The 21,847-nt window shown below is 45.8% G+C and overlaps 2 protein-coding genes across 3 annotated transcripts in view; one reads left to right on the forward strand and one right to left on the reverse strand.

The window, feature by feature from the left end:
• The window catches only part of LOC138810677 (tetratricopeptide repeat protein 9C), a 28,863-nt gene that overhangs the window by 2,136 nt on the left and 4,880 nt on the right, over positions 1-21,847 (reverse strand). Inside the window, exons 2-4 of one of the 2 annotated variants that reach the window (XM_069997858.1) lie at positions 16,277-16,348; positions 4,909-5,167; positions 409-591 (exon numbers count right to left, since the gene is read on the reverse strand). In XM_069997858.1, the coding sequence (XP_069853959.1) occupies positions 409-591; positions 4,909-5,146 (421 nt within the window). In that variant the 5' untranslated portion in view covers positions 5,147-5,167; positions 16,277-16,348. Of the gene's footprint in view, positions 1-408; positions 592-4,908; positions 5,168-5,628; positions 5,894-16,276; positions 16,349-21,847 lie in introns of those variants that run through there. The other variant, XM_069997859.1, reaches the window with a different exon arrangement.
• LOC138810673 (heterogeneous nuclear ribonucleoprotein U-like protein 2) lies at positions 6,547-20,291 on the forward strand. The gene is made up of 14 exons (XM_069997849.1): positions 6,547-7,383; positions 9,175-9,310; positions 9,611-9,687; positions 10,247-10,386; positions 10,708-10,798; positions 10,891-11,003; positions 11,205-11,468; positions 11,643-11,765; positions 12,396-12,524; positions 13,322-13,490; positions 15,982-16,182; positions 17,148-17,221; positions 17,489-17,596; positions 17,704-20,291. Exons 1-14 carry the CDS (start codon positions 6,849-6,851, stop codon positions 17,782-17,784), a joined length of 2,241 nt encoding a protein of 746 aa, XP_069853950.1. The 5' UTR covers positions 6,547-6,848; the 3' UTR covers positions 17,785-20,291.

The following is a 21,847-nucleotide window of genomic DNA, read 5'->3' on the forward strand; positions in this document are numbered from 1 at the left end:
GCTCATGCCTGTCATCCTAGCTACTCAGGAGGCTGAGATCTGAGGATTGCAGTTTAAAGCCAGCCCTAGCAGGAAAGTCTGTTAAGACTCTTATCTCCAATAAAACACCAGGAAACTGGAAGGAGTGCTATGGTTCAAGTGGTAGCGTGCTCGAGTTGAGCTGAAGAGCTGAGGGACAGTGGCCAGGCCCAGAGTTCAAGCCCCACAATGGACAAAAAAAAAAAAAAAAAAAAAAAAAAAAGTCTCATGCACTTTCCTGCTGGGGCTAGTTTGGAACTGAAATTCTCAGATCTCAGCCTCCTGAGTAGTTAGGATTATAGGGATAAGCCACCAGTGCCCAGCTTGATCATTTCATAATGTTGACAGCAGGACAGATATTTGTCCTCACCACTTCAATTCCCCTCTCACCTTTAGGCTGCCTATTCACAGCAGCCAGGAGGTAATGCCGAGCCTGGTCATAGTCCTGCAGATGGAAAAAGGCTACTCCAGCTCGATACAAGGCCTTGGCATTATCAGGCTGTCGTTCCAGGACTTTCTGACTGTATTCCCTCACTCGTTCATAGTTCACTGGCTCCATCTGAAGGAGACAGGCTAGTGGACAAAATTAAAGGTTGAATGAAGAAGGTGGAGAGGCTTATTCTAACAGATTCCACAGACCACTTCAAGGGCATCCCCAGTGTTCACTTACTCAACAAATACTCACGTGTCTCCTGGGTGCCATACCCTCTATTAGGTACTGGAAACACAGCAGTAAATAAAAGCCATACATACTTGAAATCCACTTCAGTATTTACCAATTGCCTTTTGTATACATAGTGCTATGTATTATCCTAACTTCAGAATGAAAATATATGTCATCTTCATTACACCAAGGCTCTATTTTCAAACTCTCCCATCTTACCAGTTGTGTCAGTCATGGGCCCGGGTGCTGTCCTTGAGCTTTTCAGCTCAAGGCTAGTGCTCTACCACTTGAGCCACAGCGCTACATCTGAATTTCTGGTGGTTTATTGGAATAAGAATCTCACAGACTTTCCAGCTCTGGCTGGCTGGCTTGGAACCTTATTCCTGAGATCTCTGCCTCCTGAGTAGCTAAGATTTTCAGGCATGAGCCACCGATGTCAGCTTCTTGTCATTTTCTTTTCTTTTTTTGGTGGGTTGTGGGGCTTGAACTCTGGGCCTGAATGCTATCCCTCAGCTCTTCAGCAAAAGGCCAGCATTCTACCGCTTGAGCTACAGCCCCACTTCCAATTTTCTAGTGGTTTTATTGGAGATAATAGTCTCATGGACTTTCCTGCCTGGGCTGGCTTTGAACCGTGATCCTCAGATCTCAGCCTCCTGAGTAGCTATGATTACAGGTGTGAGCCACCATCACCTGGCTTTCTTGTCATTTTCAATGACAATATATCACTATCCTCTTGGATGATTTAATAAGGGCTCAAAATAAAACCCTGGCTCAGAGGCAATATCCCAATTCATTATTTCCTATCTTAGAGCAGGGAAATATGCTCCTTATTTCACAACTGTTAGAATTAAACATACAAATATTCTATTATGGTTCTGAGATGAACCAAGTTCAGGGATGATGCGAACAAAAGCCTGGCTTATATGTGCTCCTTTCTCCAACACCCCTACCAAGTGTTCATAGAGTTTATACTGAGCTATTTCCCCAGCAGTCAATTAACCCACCTCTCTTTTTTTTTTTTTTTTTTTGGGTCCGGTCGTGGGGCCTGAACTCTGGGCCTGGGCGCTGTCCCTCAGCTCTTCAGCTCAAGGCTAGGGCTCTACCACTTGAGCCACAGCGCCACTTCCGGCTTTTTTCTTTTTGCTTATGTGGTGCTGAGGAATCGAACCCAGGACCTCAGGCATGCAAGGCAAGCGCTCTACCACTGAGCCACCTTCCCAGCCCTAATCCACCTCTCTTACTACCTTTCATTAATTCATTTCACAGGAATGAAGCATTGATCTGAGCATGTGCAGACACTGAACTAGGAGCAAAGAATGAGAGGAACAAGAGGGATCTTCATGCCCACCCCACTCCAGGTGGGCTTGAACTCAGGGTCTTGCACTTGCTCAGCTTGCTTGTTCCACTTGGTGCTCTACCACTTGAGTCATACTTCCAGCCCAGCTATTTGCTAGTTATTTTGGAGACAGGAGTCTTGGTAACTTTTCTATCTGGGCTGGGTTCAAACCATAATTCTCTGGATCTTGGCCTTCTGAGTAGCTAGGATTCTAGGCATGACCCACTGGTGCCTGGCTAAGGCAAGACATGTTGATGATTTGCTTCCTAGTCTCCAAGTGGAGAATATACAACAAACATGAAATTTTGAAAGTTTTACCTGAAGACAATAAAACTGGGTTGGGAGAGAGAGTAAATGAAGTCAGACTATTGTTTGGTACTGAAGGCTTCTCTAAGAAAGTTACTTTTGGAGGCCCAAGCAGGACAGTCCATGAGACTCTTATCTCCAATTAACCACCAGAAAAAACAGAAGCAGCAACTGTGGCTCAAGTGGTAGACCACTGAGGGACAGCGCCCAGGCCCAGAATTCAGACCCACAACTGACTAAAACACACACACACACACACACCACACACACACACACACCCCAAACAGTAGAACACACACACACACACCCCAAACAGTAGAACACACACACACACACACACACACACACACACACACACACACACACACACACACACACACACACACACACACACACACACACACACACACACACACACACACACACACACACACACACACACCCCAAACAGTAGAGTGCTTAGCATGTGTGAGACCTGGGTTTGTCAGCCATAGTGCGTCTAACCATACACATGCATACATACTCTCAAGTGACTTTTAATCAAGCTCTCAATAACAAGGGTCATTCAAGGAACAGAGCATTCTAGCTCAAGAGTAATTGTTAGCTCACACAACCTGAGATGGAAATATGCTTTGTCAGCATTTAGTGTATAGAGAAGCCAGATCTAATTAGGTACTGCAGAAGAGGGTTAAAGTTTAGATTTTTTTTTCCCCTAAATATGATGAGATGCCATCAACATGTTTTAGGCTGTGATATTTTCTGATTTGTCATCTGTAAAAATCAGAATAATCATTACACATTTTGTAAAACATTCATGACAATAAACACTGTAAATAAACTGCTCACTGTGTTATAAGCACTCAGTAAATGAAAATAAGCACTCAGTAAATGAAAATTGCTAATTTAGTAAGTCTTTATGAACATCTATCAAATACTCCCAGAGATTCTAGAGAGGGCTATGTTACGATAGTCCTTGCCTTCAAGTCCACCTGGAGAGTCAAGATACTTACACATATTCCCAAGTAAAGCTTCTTCTTTCCTTGCTTTTTGGTCAGTTCCTTAGTACATATTCTATTCTTTAATAATGTACAGTATTGCTGGATGCTGGTGACTCAGGCCTGTAATCCTAGATACTCAGGAGGCTGAGATCTAAGAATTTCGGTTCAAAGCCAGCCCAGGCTGGAAAGTCCATGAGACTCTTATCTCCCATAAACCACCAGAAAACAGGAAATGGCACTATGACTCAAGTGGTAGCCTTGAGCTGAATTGCTGAGGGACAGTGCCCAGGCCCAGAGTTCAAGCCCCATGACCAAAAAAAAAATAAATAAATAAATAAATAAATTACAGTGTCTTGCACTAAAAAATTCAAGCTCTGAGGCCACGTGCTGGTGGCTCAAGCTTGTAATCCTAACTATTTAGCTAGCTCAGGTAGAAAAGTCTGCAAGACTGTCTCCAAAACAACCAGATAAAAAGCAGGGCTATGGCCGGGTGCTGATGGCTCATGCCTGTAATCCTAGCTATTCAGGATACTGAGATCTGAGGATCATGGTTCAAAACCAGTGTGGGCAGGGAAAGTCTGTGAGACTCTTATCTCCAATAAACCACTCAGAAAGTCAGAAGTGGTACTGTGGCTCAAGTGGTAAAGTACTAGCCTTGAGCTGAGGATTGAGGGACAGCACCCAGGCCCAGAGTTCAAGCCCCACGACCGAGGGGAAAAAAAAAAAAAAAAGCAGGGCTATGGGCTTAGCTCAGGATTGAGGATGAGCAAGTAAGTAGAACATCTGTGAAGCCCTGAGATCAAATTACCGGCTAGAGGAGGGGGAAAAAATAAAGAATTCAAGCACTGAAGTTAAGATTGACTGGTTTAAAAATTTTTTTTTTATTGGTCGTGGGGCTTGAACTCTGGGCCTGGCACTGTCCCTCAGCTCTTCAGCTCAAGGCGAGCGCTCTACCACTTGAGCTACAGCGCCACTTCTGGTTTTCTGGTGGTTTATTGGAGATAGGAGTCTCACGGTCTCTCCTGCCCGGGCTGGCTTTGAACCGCGATCCTCAGATCTCAGCCTCCTGAGTAGCTAGGATAACAGGCGTGAGCCACCAGCGCCTGGCTTGGTTTTAATTTTATTTATTTATTTATTTACTTATTTATTTTGGCCTGGGGGGCTGTCCCTCGGATCTTCAGCTCAAGGCTAGCGCTCTACCACTTGAGCCACAGCACCACTTCCGGCTTTTTCTGCTTATGTGGTGCTGAGGAATCGAACCCAGGGGCTCATGCATGCAAGGCAAGCACTCTACCACTGAGCCACCTTCCCAGCCCACTTCCAGCTCTTTTGTGGTTCACTGGAGATGAGTCTCACAGTCTGTCCTGCCTGGGCTAACTTTGAACTGCGATCTTCAGATCTCAGTCTCTTGAGTAGTTAGGATTACAGGTGTGAGCCAAGTGCCCAGCTTAGAAACAGATTTCAATTCACGTGAGAATAAACTGGATTGTAGCAGACATGAACATCTTGTTTGTTGTTTTCTCCAAAGCTCACATTTAATGTTCCTCCCTTAATGTTCTCTACCCACCCTTCAGCCCTGTTCTTACCAGCCAGATTGTTGTAGCAGTCTGTCTGGGTGGTGTGCAGTTCGTTTTCTTGTTCGGGTGTAAGAGCCGGGCCCTGTGGGCCTAGACTAGGAATCGGGGAAGGCAGACTCGGGTCTAGCCCTCGCAGCTGAAGCAGAGCTCGGTGGTACCGGCTCACCGCATCCCGGTACTTCCCTTCCCGGTAGCGCTGGTTCCCTTCCTCCTTGTACAGCTGAGCCTCCTGCAGGCGCTTCTCCATAACGCTTGGTGGCCCAGGGCTCTTAAAGAATCGGAAAGGGAAAAGAGCAAATGAAGCTCGGGATTGGGATTGAAATAGTTTCTCGGGCAGCTAAGGAAGGTGGAAAATCACCGTTCTGAAAAAAAAAAAAGGGGGGGTGGGGCAGGCAGGTGAGCTTTGAGGGCTTTTCTACAGCCCCTGTTTCTCCTCTTTACGGTATTTTCAGACTTAAAAAGTGCAGGAAACTAGTTAAAGGGGATGAGGAATAGTCAAGCCAAGGACTAAGCTGGGGATCACGGGATAAGGAGACTTTGAGGGGAAAAAACAAGGCCCGAACTGATGATTAGAGGCCGCCGTGCTAAGGTCTGCAAAATCGGCTTCCTCTTTTCTCAGCGACACACCCCCCCACACCCCGACCCGGAAGTGAAAGCCGGTGGTACAACCGCTACCAAAGGAGGGTTTTACTGCTTCCTAGCTCTTTATTTGTCCTTATTCGATATTACATTTATTGATGTCGACTTCTGTGAGCTGGGGAACCGAGGAGAATGGGATCCGTGTCCTCAATCCACAGGCGAGGCGGAGTCTGCCGCAGAGGCACTCTGGTTTTGGGCCCTCAGCGCAGGCCCGAGCCCGGAAGTCTCTCGGGCTTCAGTTTAAGGGCCGGAGCATGGACAGGAAAGGGTCACACGTTCCACAGTTTGGCATCTTAAGGGTCGCGCGCATTGCGCCCACGCCGACCAACCAGAAGCAGCTCTAGAAAAGTAATCCCCCAGAAACGACCCCACCTGCCCAGCGGAACAACTCTCCTCACCCCACCCCACAGAAATAAATAAATAAGTCCCAGCCGCTTCGCCAATTGGAAAAAAACCCCAAAACCCTGGCGAACACGCTTGACCAATCAGAGCGCCAGGCGACGATTCAAGCTGGCCAATGAAAAGGCGGATCAGGGAGTCTGTTGCTGGGTAGAACTTTAGATGTTAAAAGGGGGCCACCAGGTGTTACTGTATTTCTTGGTTTTGCAGATCCCTTTTCCAGTAGGTACGAAAATGCTTTACTGGAAGGCTCTCATAATGCAACACTTGCCATCCGGCTTTTCTTTTGTTTTTATTCTCCAGAATATTCTACATTCACGCAGGAAAGTGAGGGCATGGCGCGAGCCCTAGGATTTCGCGGTAATTGAAAGTGAGCCGGAAGTACTGGTTGTGAGAGGGTGGGAGGCGCTCCTCCATGCGGCTGCGCAGAACGCCTGGCTGAAGTACGGAGAGTCGGGCGCGCACTCGTTTCCGGGCTACGAGGCACTTGAGCCACCGCCAGCCTTCCCCGCGTCAGACCTCTGCGAGGCTGCGCGGTAATACTGCAGACGCTGATTGGTCCGAGGAGGCGAAAGGGGTGGGGCGAGGGAGGGAACTCCGTCGTCCTCTGCGCGCGCCCGTCCTCGGTAGGGAACCCGGGGCCTGGAAGGAAAGCGGTGCTGCGTTGCGTTGTTTTGGGATCCCGGAGCCGAAAGGGGGAGGGAAGAGGAAAGCGACCCAAACACTACGCTGCGGGCACAGCTCGGCCTTCGCCGCTGCGTCCGTGCGTGCACTCGCTCGCGCGGGCTCAGTACTGGCGCGTGAGGCGGAGGCGGGCGGCGGCGGCGGCGGCGGCGGCGCCTGCGCGGTCGGACTCGGTCGACGGTTCGCAGGGGAGGAGGCGGCGGGAGGCGGAGGAGGCGGCGGCGGCGATGGAGGTGAAGCGGCTGAAAGTGACCGAGCTGCGGTCAGAGCTGCAGCGGCGCGGCCTGGATTCGCGCGGCCTCAAGATGGATCTGGCTCAGCGGCTGCAGGAAGCTCTGGATGCCGAGATGCTTGAGGACGAGGCCGGTGGCGGCGGGGCCGGGCCCGGCGGGGCCTGCAAGGCGGAGCCTCGGCCTGTGGCCCCGTCGGGCGGCGGCCCGGGCGGGGACGAAGAGGAGGACGAAGAGGAGGAGGAGGACGAGGAGGCGCTGCTTGAGGACGAGGACGAGGAGCCGCCCCCTGCTCAGGCCTCGGACCAGGCCGCGCAGCCGCCGCCGGAGCCCCCGGAGGTGGCAGCCATGGAGGCCGAGCCCGAGCCCGATACTTCCGACCTGCCGACCGAGGCCACGGCCGAGTCAGGTGGGGTAAATGGTGGCGAAGAGCAAGGCACCGGCAAGGGGGAGGAAGACGAGCCGGAGGAACGGAGCGGGGACGAGACGCCAGGATCCGAGGCACCGGGTGACAAGGCCGCAGAGGAGCAGGGTGAGGAGCTGGCAGCGGAGCCTGGTTCCGTCCTGCCTCGTGCGCCCGTGAGCCGGCACCCCGCCCTGCACCGCAGGGTTCTAGCCCTTGTTCCCTCTTGCCCCAAAGTGCATGATTCCCGTCGCTTGCTGATGGGACTCCCCCAGGGAACATCGCTTTCTTTCTGTGCCCATTTTTCCAAGGGGTCTGGCGGCCTCTGTGGCTTGGCTCTTTGCAGGAGAGAGGTCTCTGCTTAACTTGGTTCCGTGCTGCCGGTGTGTGGAAGTGAATGGTTTGGCATGCGAGCTACCTGTGGAGTATTCTCTTCCGGTGCTTGCCCTGGTTATCTTATCCAAAAATGTGCTGAGAAATTGGTGATTACAGGGACCGCTAGACTGACAGTTGGAGGATTAGGCCTTAGGGCTACCTGACTGTTGACTTTCTCACTGTAATAAGTATGAAGCAATAAACAGGGTCCGGCAAAGTCCGCTCTGCCAAAAGCACATTGCCAAACCTTGAGCCACACAGAAAATCTGGACGTCCTACTTTAATCTTGCTTGATCGGCAGGGAACAGCGTCTAGTGTGAGCTTGTTGGGTTTAATGGTTAACTAGAGAAGAGAAACTATTAGTTTAGTGCATTTAGAATAGTTTCTTGTCTAGTATTAAATTTTCATCTTCCCACCGAGTCAGTAGATGGGTGCTACCTTTCCCTTTGCAGATATTCTGACTTCCTGAGTTGAGGTTCTGGAGGGTTCAGTAAGTAACCTTGTGGCAGGTGTGTAACGATGCCCCCAGGGAATTGGTGATCTTCTCCTTTTAAACTGATTGTATAGCTGGTCCATAACAGAATCAGAGTAGGTTGGGAAAAGGGAGTTACCTCCAAGTCTTTAAAGAAAGTAAGTTGTGTTAGTTGTCTTTATAATGCTTTTTCCATTGTTATTGAGTATCAGCGTGGTGTAGTTGGAACCTGTTTTACTATAGTCTTATAATGTGTCTTGTCTTACGTCCTGGAACAAAAATCCTATTACATAACCTTTGACTTGTCTGTATCCTAAATAGATAAGAAACTCGGAAGGATAAAGCCCTGTGGGACTGCTTTAAAGAAATTATTAGTGTCACAAAATAGAAAAGCTTAGGGGAAAACTCCTGGGCATTTTCTTCTTCTAGAGAAGTTACTAAATATATGACAACACTTTTCTGCCCCAAATTATGTGCAGTAGAGTTGCAGGATTATTTACAGGTCTCACGTGACAATGGTTTTCTTGCAACTTTCAGTTTAAAAATTCCCTGGTAAAAATATAGCTATCTTGCGCTTTTGTTCACTTGCCATAATGTATAAGTAAAAGCCATTGGATGGCTGTACATTTTAATGAAGGAAAGGCAGACTCTTAAAAATCTGAGACATCTGTGTTACGAAGTTGTGGCAAATTGTTAGAAAATGTAAGTACAGTACCTGTCTTATATCCAAATCTCATAAGAGTTTTTCAGAAGACCTAGGGGATATTTTTTGTTATTTTAATGGGATAATCTACAAGTTTGACCTGATTTACGTAGATAAATTTAGAATATAAAATTGCCCAGTTTTTAATCTGCTGCTTGACTAATTAGCTAATAACACCCCCCTCCCCATAAAATTCCAGCCATTGATAAGAAAATGACCTTTGGAAATAAAATTTTCAGTGGATAAATGAAAATAACTTGACCGTTTTGATTAGACAGATAACTTAGATCCCCTTTAGTTTTTATTGATTCTGAGCTTATTCTACACTCCAGTATAAAAACTGCTGATTTTCTTTCCCTCCTTTTTGTAGGAGATGACCAAGATAGTGAAAAGTCAAAACCAGCAGGCTCAGATGGTGAGCGGCGGGGGGTAAAGAGACAGCGGGATGAGAAGGATGAACATGGCCGAGCTTACTATGAATTCCGAGAGGAGGCTTACCACAGCCGGTGAGGGAAACAGTCCCTTTTCCTTGAAGGGAGTGTCTGCTCTGATTTTGGTAAACCTGGTATTGACTGGATAGTCTGGAAGGAGGGGTGGATTGAAAAATGGAATAGGTTTTTATAGGCATAAGTTTTAGAGTGAATATACCATGGAAGCTCCTATTGCTTTATTTGTTGAAAGAAGCTGTCTGCTGGGATTTGATATTCACTGGTAGTTTAAAATGGACATGATGCCATGCAGATACCGCCCCCAAAGAGAAGGGCCTTTGTTACATTCTATTTGCTTTTCTTTCCCACTGCATATAGCTCAAAGTCACCACCACCTCCAGAAGAAGAGGCAAAAGATGAGGAGGAGGATCAAACTCTTGTGAACCTGGACACGTGTATGTATAAGGCAGATAGCTTGTTTGGAGGGGTTTTTGTTTGGTGTTGAAACAGGGTCTTACTATGTAGCCCAGGCTGGCCTAGAATTCATTGGGTAGCCCAGGTTGACCTCCTTCCTCAGCCTCTGGAGTAATGCCTAAAAGTGTTTTTGGAAGCTAGGCACTGGAGGCTCACACCTATAATCCTGGATGCTCAGGAGGCTGAGATCTGAGGATAGTGGTCAGAGCCAGTCCAGGCAAGAAAGTCTGTGAGACTTATCACCAATAAACTACCAAAAGAGCCAGAAGTGGAGATGTGGCTCAAGTGATAGTACTAGCCTTGAGCAAAAACCCAGGCTGAGTTCAAGTCCCAGGACCACCACCACCACAAAAAAAAAAAAAAAAAAAAAAAAAAAAAAAAACCACCACTACAGTGATTTTGGAGATTAAAACTTCTTGGCCTGAAAATTCTAAGAAACTTTGTATCAATTCTGGACAACTATGTATACTTGTCCTCTGTTGGCAGGTTTCAATTGTGGGAATCACATGATTGACCAATTGAATCTTTCTTTCTAAACAGATACCTCAGATCTCCATTTTCAAGTGAGCAAAGACCGCTATGGAGGGCAGCCACTTTTCTCAGAGAAGTTCCCCACCCTTTGGTCTGGGGCAAGGAGTACTTATGGAATAACAAAGGGAAAAGTCTGCTTTGAGGCCAAGGTAAGAGGCTCATTTAAACTATTCGGTTTATCCATTAAATTATACATTGAACTCCTGATTAATTATTATTAATCCTATTAGTATATAATTAATATTGATTAATATATATAAGTTTAGGAAAAGGCATTAACTGTAAGAGTAGAAGAAATCTACCCTTGTGGTCTTGGTTTAGGTTCAGTGAGTTATACCTTGATATTGAGTTGTGTTGTGGTTATTTTCATTCTGTAAAAATAAAAAAGCAAAAAACATAATTTGCTTTTTAACAAGAGTTTGCTCCTGAATCTATCAGAATCTTAACAGTTCTTTTTCTGACTTGGCTAGGTAGCCCAGAACCTCCCAATGAAAGAAGGCTGCACGGAGGTTTCTCTTCTTCGAGTTGGGTGGTCCATTGACTTTTCCCATCCACAACTTGGTAAAGTTAATTTGTTTCTTCAGTAGGTGTGTCTGTTACCATGTTGATAATGTTGAGAATTTGACAGGTAACTGATTTACCAACTATTCTAGGTGAAGATGAATTCTCTTATGGTTTTGATGGACGAGGACTCAAGGCAGAGAATGGACAGTTTGAGGAATTTGGTCAGACTTTTGGGGAGAATGATGTCATTGGCTGTTTTGCTGTAAGTGTTCCTGAGAGGTGTGGATTCATAGCAAAAAGTGGATATGGGCCCTGGGAATTCAACTGTTTTCCATCCACTGCTGACTTTAAGCATTTACATTGCTTGTGTTGTGCCATATTCTGAGTTTTAAAAACACAATAGCATTTAATCATCATTAAACTGTTTTCATCCTAGAAATGCTTCTATTCTTTGTCCTTACAGAATTTTGAGACTGAAGAAGTAGAACTTTCCTTCTCCAAAAATGGGGAAGATCTAGGTGTGGCATTCCGTATCAACAAGGAATCTCTGGCAGACCGGGCACTTCTACCCCATGTCCTCTGCAAAAATTGTGTTGTAGAATTAAACTTTGGTCAGAAGGAGGAACCTTTCTTTCAACCACCAGAAGAGTTTGTATTCATCCATGCTGTGCCTGTTGAGGAGCGTGTGCGCACTGCAGTCCCTCCTAAGACCACAGAGGAGTGTGAGGTATGCCAAACAGAATTCAGAAGTGCAGTTTCATGCTCCTGAATGGTGGGTGGTTATGTTCTCCCAGGTCTATTCTGAAAACATTACCATACTGGGATGGAACGTATGTTCTTAAATTGGCTTTTTAAAGAATGTCTCATTTTCTATTACATCATGGGTTCTGCTTACTTGCAGGTGATTCTGATGGTAGGACTACCTGGATCTGGAAAGACCCAGTGGGCATTGAATTATGCAAAAGAAAATCCTGAGAAAAGATACAATGTCCTGGGAGCTGAGACTGTGCTCAACCAAATGAGGGTCAGTTGTTGGGAGGATTAACAAGTTAACAAGCTATAGTGTTTGCTCTTAGGCCTCCAGGAAGCTCCTTTGACTTGTCCTTTAGTGGAGAGTTAGTTTTTTAAATGGCTGAGAACAAAGGTCCCATAGAGGAGTGTTTAAAATGGATTTTTATTTTATTTTATTTTTTGTCGGTCATGGGGCTTGAACTCTGGGCCTGGGTGCTGTCTCTCAGCTCTTCAGCTCAAAGCAAGCGCTCTACCATTTGAGCCACAGTGCCACTTCCAGCTTTTTCTGTTTGTGTGGTGCTGAGGAATCAAACCCAGGGCCTCATGCATGCGAGGCAAGCACTCTACCACCAACCACCTTCCCAGCCCCTGGATTTTTTTATTCCTTTCCTTTGCTACATCAAATTTCTGAAAGTCTAAAATCTAGACAATATTGAGGTTGAGAGTGAAAATGACTACTATGGCTACTAAATGACTACTATGAACTAGATAAAGTTCACAGCACTGAGGAAAAGGATGACGTGATGTGATGGATAGTGGATACGGCATTCAAAGAAGAAGCAGCAGTAGCAACAATGACCCGTGAACTTTTAACTTGCTGCATGACTCCTTGTATTTATACACTCTTCCTTACATTTGTCAGATGAAGGGACTTGAGGAACCAGAGATGGACCCCAAAAGCCGAGATCTTTTAGTGCAGCAAGCCTCCCAGTGCCTTAGTAAGCTGGTCCAGATTGCTTCCCGGACAAAGAGGAACTTCATTCTTGATCAGGTATTGTTCAAACGTTCAGAGGAACTTGGTTTTACTGAGAATCCAGAGGTGATGGAAATGAAATGTCTTCTGACATTCTTTCTGACAGAGTGGCTCATAATCAAAAGCTGGATGCATATGTAGAGAGGACTGAATAAAAAGATCTAATCAGGTTATCTAATTATGACCATCTGTGAGTGATGGTTGTAATTGTTAGTTTGTTTCTACTAACATCACAAAGTACTCTTTGCTAGTTTTTTACCTGAGTATATAAATACAGGTAATAGAGGTGGTAGAAGTTTGTTTGGGAGGCTGGGAAGGTGGCTTAGTGGTAGAGCGCTTGCCTTGCATGCATGAAGCCCTGGGTTCGATTCCTCAGCACCACATAAGCAAAAAGAAAAAAGCCACAAGTGGTGCTGTGGCTCAAGTGGTAGAGCACTAGCCTTGAGCTGAAGAGTTGAGGGATAGCGCCCAGGCCCAGAGTTCAGACCCCACGACCGAACCCCCCCAAAAAAAAGTTTGTTTGGATTCCCCAATCTGCCACTTAATTTTAGTTTGGAGTCTTGGAGAAATCCTTGTTCTTTAATCTCTAGGGATATGCAAAATGAGATAGTATCTGTCACATACAGGTAAAGGTATGGCTCAGAGGTAGAGCACTTGGCTAGCATGTGCAAGGTCCTGGGTTTGATCCCCAGCATTGCAAGGAAAAATAATAAAGAAGATTGTGTATATATGACTCCCAATGTGATGCCTTCAATTTGGTTGGAAATGAACTGTAATTTTTATTCTTAACCATCTATTATTCCTCCTGTTCTTAGTGTAATGTGTACAATTCTGGCCAAAGGCGGAAGTTGTTGCTGTTCAAGACTTTCTCCCGGAAAGTGGTGGTGGTTGTCCCTAATGAGGAAGATTGGAAAAAAAGGCTGGAGTTGAGGAAAGAAGTAGAGGGAGATGACGTTCCTGAGTCTATAATGCTGGAGATGAAAGGTGGGATAAATTATACAAGAGTTCCTGTTAGCCTACTGGGTCCTCTTAGCACCAGGAGTGATTCTCTGTGTCTAAAAGTATGAATTAGAAGAATACATGCAAGCTCTTGTAAATAAATGAGTGAGCAGATTGAATGAAAAAGCAGTAATCCCTTGACTTATTCTGGTTATGATATAGAAAAGGAAAGTAGTCGCCGGGCGCTGGTGGCTCACGCCTGTTATCCTAGCTACTCAGGAGGCTGAGATCTGAGGATCGCGGTTCAAAACCAGCCCGGGCAGGAGAGACCGTGAAACTCCTATCTCCAATAAACCACCAGAAAACCGGAAGTGGCGCTGTAGCTCAAGTGGTAGAGCGCTCGCCTTGAGCTGAAGAGCTGAGGGACAGCGCTCAGGCCCAGAGTTCAAGCCCACGACCGACAAAAAAAAAAAAAAAGAAAAAAGGAAAGTAGTGTAGAGTGATGGTACGTTCCTGTAATCCCAGCATTCTGGAGGCTGAGGCAGAAGAATCTTGAGTTAAAAGTCAGTCTCAGGGGCTGAGAAGGTGGCTCAGTGGTAGAGTGCTTGCCTTGCATGCATGAGGCCCTGGGTTCGATTCTCAGCACCACATAAGCAGAAAAAAAAAAAAAGAAAAAAGCCGGAAGTGGCGCTGTGACTCAAGTGGTAGAGCGCTAGCCTTGAGCTGAAGAGCTGAGGGACAGCACCCAGGCCCAGAGTTCAAGCCCCACAACTGGACCCCCCCCAAAAAAAGTCAGTCTCGGCTCCATAGTGGTATTCTGTCTCCAAAAACAAAAAAATAATGATAGCTCACAAGATAACTAAAACTTGAGAAAGAAGCTTCCTTGGGTTATTGAGTAAAGAAATGTTTATGGTGTGTCTGTATGGCCAGTACTGCCCTAGACATGGAGAAATAACATATGAAATGAGGTTCCCCCTTTGTAGATTACTTATACTCCATGAAAACAGGTAATAGGAAATTGTTAGGATTCAAATTAAAATATGATTATACAGTGAATGATCTCAATATTGTAGTTTGATTCCTGGTGTCACATAGGCTTTTGTGTTTTGATTTACCTTAAGATTTTCTTTGTTAAAAAAAAAGATTTTCTTTGTTATTATTGTCATTGTATTTACTTGTGCAAAGGATTCAACAATAAGTACAATGTGTCTTGGTCTTTTCTTTTGATTTTTGGTATTTGATGAATTGCTAATGTAGCAAGGTCTGCACAAGGTAGTATTGTTTGCTTGGTTTCACTTCCTGATTTCCCCTTGCTGTCTTCAGCTTACAGCCGCCACCTGCTCTGTGAGCCCCTGGCTCTTCAAATTCTGAGAGTCAGCCAGGTACTGTTGGCCTCACGCCTATAATCCTACCTGATTATGAGGCTGAGATCTGAAGATCGTGGTTCAGCCCAGGCAGGAAAGTTTGTGAGACTCTATCTCCAGTTAGCCACCAGAAAGCCAGAAGTGGCGCTGTGGCTCAAGTCGTAGAGTGCTGGCCTTGAGCTAAAGAGCTGAGGGACAGCGCCCAGGCCCAGAGTTCAAGCCTCACAACTGACCAAGAAAAAAAGCAAAACTGATAATCACTATCCTTGGAAACATTTACACAGCCATGAGCTAAATCCTCTAAATTTTTACACAGTGAATTTTGCCAATTCATAATTGATACTCCAGCTCCAGGAGGAATTTAGTATAGTTTCATAAAATAGGGCTACTTGGATTCATCCAAGAACCACAAGAGTCCATTGGAGTAAATTCTCCTGGGATTTAGCCTATGAACTTGACATCCAGAGACTGGCCAATATGCTAGGCAATTGTGTATTGATGGCAAAGAGAAGCTTGCACTCGTTTCCTTTTCTTGTATCAATGAATAAAAGGCCTGTAGGCTCAAGTCTCTTAGCTTTATTACTTAACTAGCAACACCAAAAATTCCTCAGTTACTTTAGCCTCTTTCAGTGCTTCTTTCCTGATAAGAAACCTTAACTCACATCACTGCTAATTTATTATAGATCACTTGAGACCTTGTAAATTTACAGTTTGCAGAGATTACAATTTAGGGAAAAATGAGGATTAAGAAAAAGATGAACCCGATCATTGAAGTATGAGTGAGTGTGAACCCAGCATATTTTTGTGTATTACTAGGTGAGGCTTACTTAGAAAGTCTTAGGCAGCCAGGTATCAGAGGCTCGCGCCTATAATCCTATCAAAAAGCTGGAAGTGATGCTTTGGTGGAGTGTTAGCAAAGAACCACCCAGCAAGGTGGTACATACCTATAATCCCAGTACAGTGAAGTTTAAAGGCAGAAGGATCAGCAGTCTTGAGACTAGGACATAGATGGTCTTATTTAAAAAACAGGCTGGAGATCAAGCTAAGTGGATTTGCCTGGCCATGGGTTTCATTCCCTGCCACACACACAATGTCTTTCAATACTAGAATTTATGAGTTCTTACCCATCTGTGTATTTTCCAGACCTACAAACTGCTTTCTTACCCTTGCAGCCAATTTCTCTCTGCCTGAAAAATGCGACTATATGGATGAGGTGACATACGGGGAGCTGGAAAAGGAAGAAGCTCAGCCCATTGTCACTAAGTACAAGGAGGAGGCCCGGAAGCTGCTGCCCCCCTCAGAGAAGCGCACAAACCGCAGAAACAACCGAAACAAGCGTAACCGGCAGAACCGAAGCCGAGGCCAAGGCTATGGTGAGTCCTGGGGATCTGCCAGCCCCCAGTCTCAGTTTGTTCTTTGTGCTGTATTACCCAGGGAGACCCAGAAAAACCAAGTCAAGTCACTCACAGTTAGGAAGCACCTTCTTTATGGAGCTTCTTTCTTCCTGTGTCCTTTACAAATTCTGCTTCTTCCATAATCCTCCAACAAAAAAGAGAGTTACTTTTCAGCAAAAATATGTGTTTCCTTGGCAAGCAGTGCTGCACCTTCTCTGTGTAGCTTTCATGTGAACTTAGGGGCTCCCCGCTTCACTGTACCACTTTATTGAAAAGATTGTGCAGTGAAATCTGATTCTTTTCTTGGTGCTTTGTCTTTTGGATAAACTCAGCTGTAGAGACTAGAAAGGAGATGCATCATTCAGTAATTTGTGGGCTGGGGTGGAGGTTAGAAAGCGAGTTAGACTAGTGTGGTGGAATTATTTCCCCCTGAATGTCTAGTTTGTCTGCTACCCCTGCCTCCCTCCCCCCATGTGTATCCACTGCCTTTAAGAATGTGTTTGTGTATGTGTGTATGTAACCATAAGTCAGGGCTTTGAGTGCTGCCAGCTAGGTGCTGGGTACTTAGAATCCCAAGGTTCTGTCCTCATGGAGAATTAGAAAGACAGTTTCCAAGGTTGAAAGTCTGTGATCCGACGAATGGCAGTTTTTACTCACGTTTCTAATTCTGCCATGTATTCCTTTTGCCATCTTAAATGTTTTACAGGATTGGGGAACTTCAAAAGCAAGGTGGCTCGGTTTTCATGTGTCTCTTTTCCTCTGCCCTCCCCCCTCAGACTCTTTAAAATCCTGGCAATGCTTTAATTAACATTGTATATGCCTGGTTGAAGCAGGCCTCCTATTCCCTTAGATTTGCCTTTGGCTCCAACTTTTTGATTTCCACTCAGTTGTGGAGCCAGGACCCCACGCCAGCTGTCTGAGCGTGCTCTCCATTTCTCTTCCAGTGGGCGGGCAGCGCCGAGGCTACGACAACCGGGCCTACGGGCAGCAGTACTGGGGGCAGTCTGGAAACAGAGGGGTGAGTGCAGCTCTCCTTCTGCTCCTCCCTCTGGGCCGTGATAGCCATTCCTATTGGCTTGGGGGAGCAGAGGGGTCTGGGCTGTTTTTTCAGGGCTTAGGGTTTTGCCCACTTAATGTTTCATCTGGAAGAATATATCCTGGGAAAAAGATTTACCCTGATTTATAATATGAAGCTAAGATGTGTCTTGAAGAAGGGGGCAACCAACTGTGGGTCATGCTGCTGAAAACCCGTAAATGCTTACTACTACTTTCTCTCCTTTCTCAGGGCTACCGTAATTTCTATGATCGCTACAGGGGAGACTATGATCGATTCTATGCACGAGATTACGAGTACAACAGATACAGAGACTATTACAGACAATACAATCGGGATGTGAGTATCTTCTTGGGATGGGGGGAGGGGTAGGAGCAGGATGAGTGTTATCTCTTCATCCCCAACCAGCTCTGGCTCCAAGTGATGAGGTTTCCCCTTTCTTCTAGTGGCAGAATTACTACTACCACCACCCCCAGGACAGAGACCGATACTACAGGAACTACTACGGTTACCAAGGGTATCGGTGAAGCCCCTGCTGTTGTCACCTGTCAGCCATGAAGCTGAATATCGGGGTGCCAAGCACCCCTCAAAACACAACCAAGGAAAACAGGGGCTGTCGGGGTGGGGCTGAGCTGCCAGGGAGGGGGTGGGGGAGGGTGCGCAAGCAGGGGGGTGGGGGGAGGTGGAAACAAACAACAAAACTGTACATTTTTTTTAAAGTTTGTTGAAAAGAATATTGTCTTATTCTATAAAACATTTCAAACCTAGTTAGATATTTGTAATCAAAAAACATTTGCGCAGAAAGCAGCACTTAGGGCTGCCTGTTCTGTACCCTGTAGTTAAGACAGGAAAAGAACTGAAAATGTCACCTCTTCTGATATTCTAAGGCAGCTGGACTGGCAGCCAAGTAAGGGAGAGTGATGTGGGGGACGGGAGCAGCGTGAGGGTACTCTCTCCACAGCAGATAGGAGCAGGCAGGAGTGGGGATAGGGGAGCGCTGTGATGGGACAGTGAAAATAAACGATTGGCTCTTATCAATCACATGCACCAACTAACCGTTTGTATTTTCTTTACCGACCTCTCCCTCTTGGGATATCTGGTCTGGTGGGCTGGGAGGCCAGAGTGTCCCAGTGTCCACTTTGCTGTGCCTTGATGCTGTGTGGCTGAGGCACAGAGACTCTGGTTGGGCGGTTCTATTATATAGGATTCCCAGGCCAAGGGGGCCTGTGGACTGTTCTGGACTGCAGGACAGGATAGCTTAGCCCCCTCCGTGTACCTACTAGTGAATTCCTATAAAGGGGAGAGTGGAATTGCAGCCCTCAGTCTGAAGATTGTGATTTGCCAGTCTATAGTCTCTTGTCTTCCTACTTAAGAGAAGCGGGAGGCCTCTAAATAATCATCTGTTAAGAGTGTCTGCCTCTTACAGTGTGAGAGAAGAAACGATTCTCAGGGTTTCAGCTCACAGAAATGCAGCAGGACTCTGCTTGCCGCAGCAGGACATGTATATAGGGGAATCCTGTGGTATGGGCTCCCAGGCCCAGGTGCTGAGAATAGCAACTATTTTATACAGTATGGGAGGGCCTCTGCCCTGCTGTTTTTTTTGATACACAGGTAGAAAGTGAATAGTATGGGAGGGTGGGGGGAGGGGAGGCAGCTCAGTGGGGCTGCTGAAACTTTGGAGGAATGCGTGAAATTGTATGCATGTGCGTGTGCAAGGAGCACCCCTACCAGACTTCTTGAAACAAGATTCCTTCTGAGGTGCTTCCCTGGGTGTCCCCAGGGACGCATCTCCCCAAGAGACTTCAGTTAGAATCCCTTAATTTGTAGCTTTACCAGTACCCTGCTAGTTCTTGACAGAACAGCTATAACTTGCTATAAGTTCAAGAACATGAGTAGGATATGGGAATGCTCTTTGAATATTCAACTTCAGTTTTAGTTCATCTTTCTGCTCAGCATTGTGTCAACATAAGAGTGTACTGGGCAAAGCACCACGAACTCAGCACTTGCGAATGAGAGAACACCCTGGACTGTGCTAGTAGAAAATGCCTCACTTTAACTTCTGCACTTGGGCAGTTCATGTTTAAAATTTTGTGCTGGGATTGGATCATTCTCTGCCTCTCCCACTCTCCCTGCTGTGCAGCGCTTTTCTAGGTGTACAGACCCTCATCCTAGCCCTCTGACCATCCCAGTTGGGACATGTCCTTCTGCTCATGCACCTTTGACCCCAAGGCTGGAATGGGGCTGGTAGATAAATCCCTCGCAATGATGTTTTGTTTTTTCTTGGTACCTACTTGGTGTGGGTGCCAAAATGGATTTGTGCATGGCAGTGGAGTGATGGCCTGAACCTTCTGGAGCCCACTAGCTTTATTATTATTATTATTATTATTATTATGGGAGTTTGAGAAAGCTTTGCTCCTAAAGTCAGGGCAAGAGCATAAAAACTAGAGCCCAAAGAAATTCCCTTAGGGCAAGATTATGTTTATAGTAGCAAAGTTAATTTTCAGAGGCTGCTCTACCCCCCTACATGTGCTCACTCATCCAATGAAGTGCATCTTGTCTATGACATGGATGGGGGTGTTTGCCCTCAGGCAGGGGGACAAAGCTTACACCACTTGGGAGGGGGGTGTTTAGGAGAGTACTTGCTATTTGTTTTGACATCAGAAAAGTCATCTTTTTCTAAAAGCTGTTTTTCTAGGTATAGAGAATGAAACTGCCATATCCTTGGGGGTTCAGCCCAAGAGATCACTTGCAGCAACAGTGGATGTCTGGATTTTGTTTCTGTCTTGTGTTTTTATTATGGAAAAGCAATGTTAAGGGGGGAGGGAATGTATGTGGATTATGGTAATGGGAGGGAACTCTGGCCTTGTTTTCCTTAGAAGACTTGTTTAGTGTTTTATCAGATGTCTGTTGTAGTTGTAGATGGAAAAGCTTGTGAGAAAAATAAATACCACATGGAGCCTGTCAATATTTTTTGCACAACCTGTAAAGCATTCTTGGAAGTGGCCAGTAAAAAAGGGTTTACCATTTTAAAAAATGTAACTGTGTCATTGTTTACATCTGTAACTTTTTCTTCCCCTGTTCTCTTTACAACATTCTGGCAAAAAAAAAAAAAAAAATGTAGGCACAGTAGCTTCCAGTTTTAGAATAAATAACCATTTGGATTGAATTCCCTCTACCTTCTGTGGCTGCACTGACTGGGGTGGAGTGAGTGTGTTCTTGGGATGTTTGCACTAATTTTTTTTTTTTTTTTTTTTGGTATTGGTACTAGGGCTAAACTCAGTCTAGGCACTTTTGTTCAAAGCTGGTGCTCTACTACTTAAGCCGCACCTACACTTTTTTTTTTTTTTTTGTCGGTCATGGGGCCTGGGCACTGTCCCTCAGCTCAAGGCTAGTGCTCTATCTCTTGAGCCACAGTGCCACTTTCGGCTTTTTGCTGAGGAATCGAACCCAGGGCCTCATGCATGCAAAGCAAGCACTCTACCACTGAGCCACCTTCCCAACCCCCACACCTACATGTTTGGCTTTTATTATTAATTTATTTTTCTGGTACTGGGACTTGAAATCAACATCTGGGCCCTACTAGATTTTTTTACTTAAGGTTTGCATTCTATCAATTGAGTCACAGCTCCAATTCTTTGCTGGTTAATTAGAGATGAAGATTCCCAGAGACTTTTCTTCCCTGCTGGCTTTGAACAGTGATCTTCTGATCTCAACCTCCTTAAGTAGCTAAGATTATAGGTGTGAGCCAGTGGCACCTAGTGCCTTTTTTTTTCTTTTTTGGTTGGTCGTGGGGCTTGAACTGTGGGGCTTAGGCACTGTCCCTGTGCTCTTCAGCTCAAGGTGAGCATTCTACCACTTGAGCCCCAGAGCCACTTCTGGTTTTCTGGAAGTTAATTGGAGATGAGAGTCTCACGGACTTTCCTGCCCAGGCTGGCTTTGAATATTAATCCTCAGATCTCAGCCTCCTGAGTAGCTAGGATTACAGACGTGAGACACTGGCGCCCAGCTCCATTTGTTTTTTAATGCTCATTTCTCAGGTTATACCTGGTACAACCAAGGATAACCTTCATCTCATTGCTACTATTCTTTTGATTTCTATCATGTCTTCACTTGGAAGCATACATTCATTCACTTTGGAGTGTGAGGGGGACTGCATAATTTGTGCTTATGCTAAGAGCTTGAGCTATTGGAGACTAGAAAATGAATTTTAAAACTCACAACCTCCACTCAGGAGGCTAAAATGAGAGGGATCATGGTTCCCAGCGCCAGTAAGAATGTCACTGAGGGCTGGGGATGTGGCTTAGTGGTAGAGTGCTTGCCTAGCATGCATGAAGCCCTGGGTTTGATTCCTCAGTACCACATAAATAGAAAAAGCCAGAAGTGGTGCTGTGGCTCAAGTGGTAAAGTGGCAAAAAAAAAAAAGCTCAGGGACAGTGCCCAAGCCCTGAGTTCAAGCCCCAGGACTGGCCAAAAAAAGAATGTCCATCGGGGGGCTGGGAAGGTGGCTCAGTGGTAGAGCGCTTGTCTTGCATGCATGAGGCCCTGGGTTCGATTCCTCAGTACCACATAAGAAAAAAGCCAGAAGTGGAG

The sequence above is a fragment of the Dipodomys merriami genome, unplaced genomic scaffold, assembly GCF_024711535.1.
Source record: "Dipodomys merriami isolate MVZ:Mamm:240054 unplaced genomic scaffold, mDipMer1.0.p SCAF_505, whole genome shotgun sequence".
Lineage (NCBI taxonomy): Eukaryota > Metazoa > Chordata > Mammalia > Rodentia > Heteromyidae > Dipodomys > Dipodomys merriami.